Genomic DNA, 12,310 nt, shown 5'->3' with positions numbered 1-12,310 from the left:
CTCTTTATTCTAGTGAACCCAGCAATGACTTTAAAATATGTCGCTGTACTTTATTTGGGATCTTTTGTACGCTAGTCGGAAGAATGCCTTCCAGATGTCTCTTCTGCCACCCTGCTGGTCATCTCTTCCCTTCCATGTCTCTCCTTCTGTGGTTGGTTTTGGACCAAAAGTGCTGCACTCACTCCAGCTCTAGGACCCTGTCTACAGTCCCCGTAATTCTACCTGCCTCTTTCCTGTGTGGCAAAAGATCAGAGTTCTCAAGTAAATCCTAGGAAGGACAGCGTCCCCTTAAATGATAGCCTCTAGGTTTAAAGCCGTTGGTTCCAGAGAGAACCCTAGTACACAGGTGAAAGATGGAGGTGACACATGCTGACTATACCATAGTGGAACAAATGAAGAACTGGTAGAGAAGACAGCAATTTGGCCACGTCTAATCAGGAGCTGTACTTCAACTTAGCCGCAAGCGTCGCTCATTCTCAGCCTGAGCTAATGTGATTTCTCACTTTTTATGTTCCCATGTATTTGACGAGAGAATGAATACCAGGTTTCATTTGAGATTAATAAAACATGGTTTTGTTGAGGCCTAGTAAAGTCAGGTGGCTTTAATTTATGCTAACCTGATAACTGAGTATCGTTACATATAAATTCAGCTTAAACTGAAAAATTGCAGGCATTTCAGATATATCATGTGTTCGTTTTAAAGAAGGATATTTGAGGAGGTGGTTAGAAATTTACCTTCTAACATGTTCAGGATTACTGGTTTCCGCTTTTAAGCATTTGGCCCCCTGTATTGACAGCCCTGCAGTGTGCACCCATATGAACGACATTGCATCGTTATTAGTCATTGAAGGAGCTTGTCACTTCCTGCTGAGTTTGTGTGTAATTTACAGATTATGAGCCCATAACAGGGAAAGGTAATTTTTATCAAATGAGAAAGAGATATGTTTATATTCTAATTTAAACTCCCTAAAGTTACATCTATGTACCTGTTTTCATCCGGAAATACTGTCAATGGGCGTATAGGTTTCCTGTCTTCATCACAGTAAACTTCCTTCCCCAGGAAACACAGAGTAGCATTTCCAATTCCTGCTTGGATGGTTTCTGAGAACTAACTGGGCCACCTTGGACAAGTCCCAAGGCTCCCTGAGCTTCTGTTTATCATAAACATTTGGGCTGGACCAGCATCCCAAGGTGTAGGTCGTGGAATGGCCATTGGTGTGCAGTGTGCGGTGCGTCCAGGCGGTGTCAGAGACCCTGCATTGCGCAGCATTGATTCGTGGTCTGTGGGGGTGATTTTCCTTTCTGGTCTTTAATGCCTGTGATCTGTCCAAGAAGAACATCTCCGTTTGGTTCTAGGGCATCTTTACCTCACTAATGCTTGCTTATCACCTCTAAGTAAGAGAAGTTCTGAGGCCTGGAACTTTGCCTTTTGTAATAGGGTGGAGCCAAGATCCTGAGTCATTGCTTTCATCCTAGTGTGTTTCTCCCACGGCCCACCCCAGACTTTTTATTTAAAAAATTTTAAACCTGTGGAAAGAGGAAAGAACAGCACAATAAACACCACGTGCCTTTCACCTAGATTCACTAAAAATTAACTTTCTGCAACACTTGCCTTATTTCTTACTCTTATGCTCTCCTGATTCTCTCCCTCCCCATATATATCCAGGAAAGTATCGTATTCTGCTGAACTGTGGTACTAAAGTGAGTCACAAGCCCCGTGTTATGAAAAAATAAGGATTCAGAACGGAATTGATTTTTCTAAAAGTCCAGCATAGCCCAGTTTACTCATCCAAGTGGAGCTGGGTTCACTCTGAAACTGCTTTAGGCTAGTTCAGTAGACGCAACTACTGAAGTAATTTTGGGATTTTACTATAGTTACCTAAAACAACAATGATCAAGAGAACCGTTATACAAGACTTTGATTTTCATTTGCTTTAATTAATTAATTGTGCAGCTACCTGTACAATTAATTACATTAACCAGGTTTTCTATTGGGTAACGCCTCACAGGCATCTTTTCCCAGCCACTTTTACATACCCAGAACAGAGCCAAGAAACAGGAAGTCTGTAGAAAGTAGATATCACAGAAGCCATTGGCCAAAGTTCAGGGGCTGTGTTTACAGGCAAGCCTATGAAGAATTTCTTTCTTAGGGTCTCTTTACTCTTGCTTAATGCTGCATTCCCATAAGTTTCCTGGACCAGAATAGAAAGGAAACAAGCCACTCAGAGTAAGTATGTGGCAGCAGTGAGCAGTCTGGACAGCAGCAGATAGACCAAGCCAGAATTCTTACACACCACCGCGAACCGTCCTGTGCGCTTGGAACTGTTCGCTGCCTTGCGAGGTGGAGAGGAGCCTGCTAAAGGTCACTAACAAACACTGCTAGGATGTGAACAAAAGCCTGTCTGACAAGCCTGGCTCTTTCTATAAGGACTGCCGGGAGGTGGCACGGAGCTGGGGTCCTCTGGGAGCTTGCAAGGACTTCTTTGTGTAAATGCACACATTGTAATTGTTGGTCTCGAGGCGTCTAGCACAGGTTGAATCTTGATACTGACCCTCATGCATTTTGCTGGTGCACATCACTGTGCTGGTGCATGTCCCCACCAGCTTGAACTTAGCAGAGCACTGTAGGCCCAGGATGACCAGAAGGAGGGAGACCCTTGGCCTCACTCCCCGCCACTCCATAGACATCGGGGACTCTCCTCCCCCTTTCGCTTGCTGTCTGGGCTGAACCTTGAGCTTCATGGGGACAGCCGGAGGGGAAGCGGAAGGGCTCACGACTATATCTTATTGGTGGGCTTGTGACCCTTCCACTGGGGCCATAGCCTTGGTGAGTATCTGGTAAAGTATGTTGGTAGAGATCCGCAGTTTATCTTCCCAGACTTCCTGCTCTCTGCCATGTAATTCCATGCGCTCCTACACTTGGTCAGTATATCTATTGTGTTCGCTCTGCACTTGGCACAGTGGTGGCTACTGGGGATACATCAGTGACTGTAATGGGGGGCACAGACCTTGAACGAGTCCTCACGGGCTTCATCTCGGGTGGGAACTGCTCCCTGTGGAGGGAACGCAGGAGTACTCGTGTTCCCCAGATCACCCAGAAATGTGTCATCAGGTGGATGAGCTTCCAGAAACGGCCAGGATGATACCAGAGAATATCTCCCCTCTTCCCTACCCCAAACCTTCAGCCCTCACAGCAGAGGCCATGGCTTCCTCAGACCTTTTCCTTCCACTCTCCTTTGCCCGATCCAGCTGTAAGTTACCCTTCCTTCCTGCTGGCATGCGTCTCCCCGATCGCAGCTCCTTCTGCACGCCCTCTGTGTGCCAGGCACCCCCCTCATCGGAGCGGCCATCCAGGCAGATCAGTGCCCACTCCAAGGGGTGTGTGGTCTGACCAGGAATCAGCAGCCCAGTCCTCACTCTTAGGCCGGGCCCTGGTCCAGACACCTGCAGGCATTCAACTCACATCCTGACCCGACAACCCCGTAACGTGGGCAGAATTACTTTTCCCACTTTGCTAATAAGGAAATACAAAGGGGTCAGTTCATTGCTCAGTCATAAAGAGACAAAATATTCAGAGGTGTGATGAATGCTGTCCGTCCCTCATGAGATTGTATAGGTTGTAGGGAAATCGGAAAGGAGTGAGAACTGGTTTGATGATGTAGCTAAGAGCTCAATCTTGAGGGTCAGACTGTGGTTCCAGTCCCAGCTCTGCTACTTCTGTTAGCTGTGTGGCTTCAAGTCAATCACTGAACTTTTTCCTAGACCCTTCTTCTGTCATCTATAAAATAAGGATGCTAACACTCTAGAGTTAAACCGTCATCTCCGCAGACTTTCCATGGCGCCTGGCAGGTGGTTAAGTTTAGTAAGCAGCAGCTCACTGCTCTGATCTAACCAGGACTTGCTTCTCTGCCTGTAAGCATCTTTGTGACAGTGTCCGTATCTGATTCCGCCTCAGATCCCTCCCCCAGGACCCTCCCTAAGGCCATGCCTTTCTATTAGGCGTTCAGCGAATATTTGTAGAACGAATGAATGAGGAGGGGAATGCGCGAGTGAATAGCTGTCACCGCGTGGCAGGTATGTCTTTTTTCTCGACACCAGATTCAGTCTTCTGACAGAAGGCTCCTAATGTAGCAGCTTTAGAAGGGAGCAGGCTTTTTCCTCCGAAGGACCCAGCCAGCATTGCCTGGCGGTGGCTGCTCCCGGCGTTGGCGGGTATGCGAAACCCAGCACAGCTTGATTTTTACGGTTTTAACGTAAGAGACTGTGTTTCCACTGCTGTCACTTCAGAAGTGTTGTTTTGACATCTCAGCTGCACAAACTGAGTGAAAATGCCAGTGATGGGAGATAAGCAGGGAAGATGGAGGTGTCAGGATTGAGGACCTAGTCTTCAAAGCAGAGCCACCTGCTGCCCCCGCGGTTGGCAAATTGCTAGATCGCATGTCAGCGGGTCTGGTGTATAAGCAAAGGAGGGCTGCTGGGCGTCTCATCAGAGGGGGTTTAAGCCATATCCTCTCTTTGTCTCCCATCCCTCCCCACTCAGGAATGGCCTCACGGGCTGCCGGATGCGGACTGAGAGCGAGCCATCATGTGGCTCCCCGGTGGTCAGCGGAGACCCCAAGGAAGATCACAACTACAGCAGTGCCAAGTCCTCCAATGCCAGGAGCACCTCGCCTGCCAGCGACTCGGTCTCCTCCTCCTCGGCCGACGACCACTACGAGTTTGCCACCAAGGGGAGCCGCGAGGGCAGCGAGGGCAGCGAGGGCAGCTTCCAGAGCCACGAGAGCCACAGCGAAACGGAGGACGACGACAGGAAGCACAGCCCGAAGGAGGCCAAGGACGCTCTGGGGGACAGCGGCTACGCGGCCCAGCACAAGAAGCGCCAGCACTTCACCAAGGCAAGGAAGGTCCCCAGCGACACGCTGCCCCTCAAAAAGAGACGCACGGAAAAGCCCCCCGAGAGCGATGACGAGGAGATGAAGGAGGCGGCGGGGTCACTCCTGCACTTGGCGGGCATTCGGTCCTGTTTGAATAACATCACCAATCGGACGGCAAAGGGGCAGAAAGAGCAAAAGGAAACCACAAAAAATTGAAAACAAGTCACTGATTTGTTTTGAACTTACGGCCATTTGGTTTCAGCATGTCAGGAGATTTCTAATGATTTGTGGCAATATCAGCAATTTATTTTTCTTTTTTATTTCTTTTTTTTCCTTTGGTTTGGTTTTCTTTCTTTTCTTTCCTTTTGTTTTTTTTTTTTTATTTGTCCCTCTCCTTTGTTTCAGACCCTTTAAAGAATTTTATTTTTAAAGGAGATTGAAGCCATAGAACTCATATTGACACTCAGCTGTTTTACGAAAGCTTTTCATTATCTGAAGACAAAACCGAAAAAGCCAAAATGACCATTGCTTCCTCCAGCCTGTCATGACACGTGGCTGAATCCACAGGGATGTCGCGGATAACGCCACGGGGATACCCATATTCATCACCTAGAAGGCACGTGTGCAAAGTGACCATCGATCAGGCCCAACCCTTAGGTTTAAAAGGCCAGGGTGTCCCCTCAGTTGGGTTCGCTGAGTGAATATGCATAAGGCAGTTGGGGAAAAGGAAGAGCCATCCGTTCCCCCAGGAGCAGCCCCAGGCTTACGGTGCCAGGCAGCAAATTGTGCCAGGAAAACCCCTGGCCTTGCCACGCCGGGTGGTGGGGGCGGGGGCGGGAGGAGCGGTCGGTCATTGGTCCTCTGTGCTGCTTAATCGTTAAGCCTAACATCTTACGAGGCGAACACGGGACTGCGCATGCACACCGGGTGTCGAGGACTAATGAGAAGAAACGGGGTCAGTTTTTAGTGATGTCCCTAATCACTGGATTCTGTTCTGTATTAAATTGAGAGAACGTTCCACAGGCCCTGAGCCTGAAGGCTGGCCCTGCACATGAGAGAGAGAGAGAGAGAGAGAGAGAGGAAACGTGCAGAAAACAGGCAAGCTACGTCTTCTTCACTGCCCGAGTGAAATTCAAGTCCAAGAAATTACGATAGCTGTTAAGGAAGGAAGTAATGGTACATATCTTTTTCTGTCTGTCAAAACTATTTGATCTAAGTGAAAACAAACTAACAAAAAGCTACAGAACCTGCCATTAGTATTGTGGTGTAGTTTCAAAAGATGAAAGGCACATTGATGGACAAAAATAAGTAAAACATGGCAAAAACAAGAAAACTCCTATACGGTCCTCATAATGGAGTTTGCAAATAATGTCAGTCAGGATTCATCTTTGCAAAATTCAGTGATTTCCACATTCAGCCAGTGTAGCCAGCAGAAATTTCTGATCCACAATGCATGGATTCCTTCGGAAAAAAAGAAAAAAAAAAAATCACAAAAACACAAACTTTTTTTTATTCAAAAAGTAACAAAGTTCTTGTAAGGTAAATAATGTATTTAGCATGAAGCATGAATTATTTTCATATAAATAGAGAAAATAGAGAAAAGGCTATGCCTCTAATTTTTAAGCCTTTAGGCTTAGAGGTTCTTTTGGTTTTCTTTTTTCTTTCTTTTTTTTTTTTCCTTTAATTTGTTTTGTTTTGTTTTCCCAATTATTTTGTTTTGGTTTTTTGAAGCAGGTGTTTAAGGTTTAACCTTCTTCAGGGACAAATTCTGACTGTTGGGGAACTTACTCTGCAATATAAAAATACCTTCATGTTCTGGTAGGGCCTGGATGGTGGCGCTCTGTACTGCCTTTGCCTGCACTTCAGCCCCGCCCCCTCTGATTCTCTGTTGAAAAGTGTGTCCTTTCTCTCTGTCTGTACATGTTTATCATGACGCAATAATTTGAGGGCAAACTTAGTAGTGAGTGTGTATGATAGAATCAAGAGAATTATGGGACGCTGACTTGAGAAAACCATTACCGAGATTTAGTTCCAGGAAAAAGGCAGTGAATAATTATGCAAATTCGTCAGGAGAAGGGGAAACACACTAATGGGCCTTATTGGATGAGGGTGTGAGTTAAGGTACACGTGAAGGAGGAAGTGACACAGGTGGTGGAAGGACCAGCCCCACCGCTTTCCTGTGATGCCATCTCTCGGTGGGAAGGAGGGGCCAGCCATCTCTACCACCTCAGCATACGAACCAACCTGGAATTAAGCCCACCTAGATTGTGAGAGCTGAATTTAGACAAGATGATGTCACACAGACCAGAAACTCCTGTTAGTTACCTTTGCCTGAAGGAAATTATTTGGGGAGGTCAAAAGAGAAATCTAAAAGAATATGATCTCCCACTCAAATGGAGGGAAATTTTAAAACACAAAAACACCCACTACGGTTGCTCAGGATATAATGGTGTGAGGGAAGGGGAGGGAGCTGCGGTGATCTTGTTTTTTAAAAACGGGACAGTGTGCTCCAATGTGGAGCCAGCCCGTCTACCAGCACCAGGCACTGTCAGAACCTCAATCAGCCCGGACAGTGGAAATTAACTGGTGCATGCCCTGTGCTTATCTTCCTCTGGGTTGCTGATGAGCTAACCTGAAAAATATCTGCACCTGTACAACAGGTTGACTTCATTACCTGAACCTAAACTCTTCCACTGTTTTTGTTCAAGGTGTAGATGAGAATAAGGATGAATTTTTAAAGTACTCTGTTCTCTGCATCTCACCAAACATCTGACACCCCAAAAGCCATCCACCACTGTGGAACCTGAGCGACACTTTGATTTGTGTTGTCACCTGACCAAGCCAGAGACACCCACCCCCACCCCGCCTCTCCCCTCAAGATAATATTCAGACTTCCTCCTGAAAGGCAGAGTAGACATTCAGGACCGTTTCTGGCAGGGGACTTCTTCCAATTAAAACCCCCACGGTGGGCTGTCTCCCCTCATTTCATTTTTCTAAAGGAGCAAAGACCTCTTTTAGAAAATAATAAAATGCAATGTGTGTGATTTACTTTTCTGATCTCTTTGAGAAATAGATAACTATCTTATAAAAGTGTGTTCTTAACTCCAGAACCACTCTTTTTGCATAAATACCTCATCGGGCAGCTTTCTAAGTGTTATTTTCCTGCGTTTCCCTCAGCCCCTTCGTAGGGGCTGCTGGGACACTTACGGGGGGAAACTTTAGTGAGGGTACTTTTTTCTATTTTTCTTCTGTTTTTGGAGGCATACACATTATGCATAACCAAAACAATGGCTCAATTGTGTTTAACTTTGTATTTTGATTGTTGAGGAAAAAAAAAGTATCAATGTGTATGTGGCCATTTGTAGTGAATTCATTGCAGAATGAGGTCCACGTCCTCACCAAGCCGAGGGGCAGGAGGCACCCCCTCCCACCCCGTCCTCCAAGAGCAGTAGAGAATTTAAATTTAAGCACAAGCCTATTTGTGAAAGACTATTTCGCTCAAGTGTAATTCACTTCAGTCTTGGAATTCCTTCCCGAACGTCAGGTGTTCTTTTAGCTTCCAAACTAGCATATGTATTCATTAGTCTGACAGATCGCCCGAACACCATTCAAGGGGTGTGGTGGTTTTGCTTTCATTTCTCCTGCTGGGAGAAGTGGCGTTTCATGTGTCATTCCAGTATCTCACATACTCACATGGGGCAGGGGGGAGGGGGAAACGGGGAACTATAGCAATATTTAAAGATGCTTTGGAAAACAGCCGTGAACACTTCAGCACCGTGACATCTACAATTACTTGCTGTTGGCCCTTGGACACATTTAAGAGAAAGAGACTGTAGCTCTTTTTTCTTAAATGGTATACACATAGTTATTTTTATGCTATTCCAATTGTCTTTTACCTTTATCTAGTACTACGTGGAAAGGGTTTGTTTGCATCGTAGATTTTTCCCAGCCTTATAATACACCACAAGCTCCTACTTCCCCCTCCCCTTCTCTGATCAGTGTACTTTCAAGAGTTCTTTGGTAAAGCTGTCCATCTGAGATGAAAATAAACCAAACCCACGTTTAGATGGTGGTCGGAGACAACCGAGGCCAAGACAGCCGTGGCAGGTTCAGTCTTGGGGCTGAGTGTTTAAGGAGTGTGTCGGAGGCCTTCCCCAAGAACTGACTGTCCTTGTAGAGGCATTCAGCTTGTCTGGCCCTAGCTGGGCATGGCAGGTACTACCTTGGGGCGTTCTGGAAGAGGCCATTGTGCCCAGTGGTGTTTTCTGCCTGAGGATCAACTTCAAGCGTTGGGCTCTGTAGAGTGAAAACTGCCCGGATGGCTTCTGTGCCCAGCTCAGTCCTGGGACACACCAGGACTGCCCAGCGCCAAGCGCTAGATGCCACACGCACGCAAGCGTGGGCCCTTAGCCTCTCATCGAAGGGCTCTTGGAGAAGGAATCAGTTATGTACAAGTGACCTACACGAGAGGGTTTTCCAGATGGGACTGGATTCGATTCAGTGTGACTTCTCTTTCCCTTTAAACTTGATTCGGGTTGGGAGTGCTTCCTTTCTGGTGGATCACAGCTGCCCAGATGTTGCAATTTATTTTTGTGTTTCTATAGAGAAGTATTTTTCTTTCATCTTCAGGATTTTTTGCCACCAAAAGAACACATTTGAACTCTGTGTCCCCTCTTAATTGTGACTTACCAGTGTTGACAGTTAAATCCTTAGTGTCGTAGGTCCCGGCCCTCCAATACTATATCAAACACTGTTATGCACATAATGCAGCACTGTGATCTAATTTAAATAATACTTTTTTATTATTTATACTACTATATATAATATACATCAACACTTTTGCTATATAACCTAAGTGGATAACCCTCTTTTAGTTACCTGCCAAACTGGGGACTTTGGTTTATATTGCAGTTAACACAGTTACAAAGTTGTAATAGTGTCTTTTTTTCCTTTGTAACGGAATGTGTAAATCAAAGTATATACATTGTGTGGTGTTCCTGTTTCTGGAGTTTCACAAGGATTTGCACATGGCATTCAGTGTTCTGTATAGACGCCTACCTTTGTGAATTCATCTGTTAACCCCTCTTGAGAGAGCACCTGTGATGGTGGTTAACTCCTTGTTTTCTCTCTCTCCTATTGGTCATTCTTGAATTAAGCACAGACTTGTCAGCTCGGTTGCTTCATCATGAATAATGCGTGTGACCTTGCCATTCTTCCACAGTTCCGCAAACAAGTGCTAGTAGCGTCACTGACCAAAAATTAAGGAAGGAAAATACGATTTTTAAAACAAATCCATCTTTTAACGGCTGAAACCGATGTGTCTATGGTGCTGTATCCTGCTGTCTGTCATACTTTTGAAATCAGACCTAGGTGAACGATCACTTCTGACTTACTGTGATATGCTCACAAGTACCCTTCCTTTTTGTTTTGTTAGCGTTGAAATCAAGACTATTTATTTGGAATATATACAACAGTGTTTTCCACTGTATTTCATTTGCAAAAGTTGAGAACAGCCTTCCCTACCTTTTGCAAATAATTAATATTCCATATTGGATTCTCAAAGACTTCGATATGGTGAACCTATCAAACCTAGAAATCATAGTTCACTTTTTCATTACTATGGCCTGAGTTCCCCACCTTCCACCCTCCCCCTCCCTTTTTTTTTTTAGATAAAACTTAGCACAGTTTTAGTTATTTAAACATTAAGCTTTTCCCGAGTATGTATGTTGCGGCCATCGAAGCTCATAGCTAATTCAATAACCAGTTTCATGCTGTGTCATACTCACTGCTTATACTGCCATGGTGAAAATGTGGAGGAAAAAGGTATCCATGTGTGTCTGGGAAGCATTATACACATGTACATTTTTTTATACTCTGATTCTGTAACATTTCTGAGTTTTGTTTTTGTTTTACAGAAAAAAATAATAATAAATAACAGTGATAAAGTAATCAGAAGACCAAGAGGCTTACTGTCAATGCTTAGGGTCATCTGACCTCTGCTGGCCAATAGACCTATATGGCCAAATTAATTTACTAGAGTGATAATTTTTTCAAAAGCCAATTCTTTTTTCTGTATTTTCTGTATGAAACTGCCAATATCATGAATAGAAAGGGAGAACCATAATGGAGAAAGGACGTGAAGTTCAGCTGCGTCTGTGTTGCCTGGTGGAGCGTGTGGAGGCAGGCGTGATCAGCCAAACTCTAGGGACCTGACGGTGTTCTTTGGAGGTATCCATACTTGCATTTCGCATTCTTCATATGTAATCATATTGCCAAAGACAAACTATTTCATCATTTATTGTAAATAACACTTTCCCCCAGACCTACCATAAAGTTTCTGTGATGTATTGTCTTCCAGTTGCAATAAAAATTACTGAGTTGCATCAATTGAAGAAAAAAAAGCCACGCTCTATTGTGTGCTCTGCGTCTCCACGTGCGAACGCTGAGCGGTAAAATCGTTTTCGTTTCTCACCTGTGCTAGAGTGTGCTGTTCTTCACAGTCTGGCTCGGGGGGCTCACTGCACTCCCTGTACTCGTCCTCATGCACGCTTTCCTTTCGGTGGGGAATCACACACCTCTCTGCAAATACACAAGCGTGCATCCACAGGCTCCCCTGTGGATCTCGGGAATTCCAGCTCCGGTCTAAAGAATTGGACAGCAGGCCTCCCACCCCGTGCCTTGGAGCTTGTGGTTAAGACAGATCATGCCTTTCGTTTGGAAGCTATCGAATGATAAACTAAAGTTGTACCTTAGGACTGGAGCCCACCAGCCTGTCCCAGGTTCTGAGGGTTTCTCGTGACTACCTCCCTAACCCTGAGATTTTCATCCTCCAGGATTTAATCCATCACCATCCAGTTCCCCTTCCCGCCTGACACATACACCAAGAGCCAGCAAAGAGCCAGGTGGGAGGGAGGAGTTGTCGAGACAAGTAATAGGTCACAGGGTACCAGTCACCAAGCTAGAAGAATGGAAAGATGATGTTCTCTCAGCTTTTCTGGTTCCTTTGTGATGATGTTATGTTTTAGCATACTATAGATCTACAGTAATCCCAGTAGAGCTGGCCTCAGCCACCATCCTGCTGGGCCACTCAGTCACTTTTGTCTTCTAGGTTGCCTTGGCTATACCTCCTGTGTGCAGGGTGTTATTGTAGAGGCAGGGGTCCCACCTGTTCTAGTGAGCTTACTGGAGCAAATTCCTCCCAACAAAGCCTTTCGGAGTGGTCACCTCAGGATCCTGTGTCTCTGCAGCGTTGCTGCCAACTCCACTCACACTGTTGGAATCACCTTCAAAGCTGTGGTGTGTCCTCCCAGGTAAATCTTCACTATTTGAGAAGAATTGATCGGGAGGAAGAGCAGAAAGTCATTGGGGTCGAATCTGATGAATCAGGTAGTTGACCAAGTTGAGTAATACGTAAGGCCAAATATAAAGTGTGGCTG

At 45.5% G+C, this 12,310-nt stretch overlaps 1 protein-coding gene across 2 annotated transcripts in view; it reads left to right on the top strand.

Annotated features, from left to right (window-relative positions):
* The window catches only part of LOC120619595 (forkhead box protein N3-like), a 78,639-nt gene extending 67,378 nt beyond the window's left edge, over positions 1-11,261 (top strand). For both annotated transcript variants that reach the window (XM_039883989.1, XM_039883990.1), the window contains one exon: positions 4,541-11,261. In XM_039883989.1, coding sequence (XP_039739923.1) covers positions 4,541-5,090 — 550 coding nt within the window. In that variant the 3' untranslated portion in view covers positions 5,091-11,261. The remainder of the gene's footprint in view (positions 1-4,540) is intronic.
* The last annotated feature ends 1,049 nt before the right edge of the window (positions 11,262-12,310 follow it).

This window comes from Pteropus medius, unplaced genomic scaffold, assembly GCF_902729225.1.
Source record: "Pteropus medius unplaced genomic scaffold, Ma_sr-lr_union100, whole genome shotgun sequence".
NCBI lineage: Eukaryota > Metazoa > Chordata > Mammalia > Chiroptera > Pteropodidae > Pteropus > Pteropus medius.
Note: the sequence above shows the minus strand (reverse complement) of the source record. Positions and strands in the feature narration are given on the sequence as shown.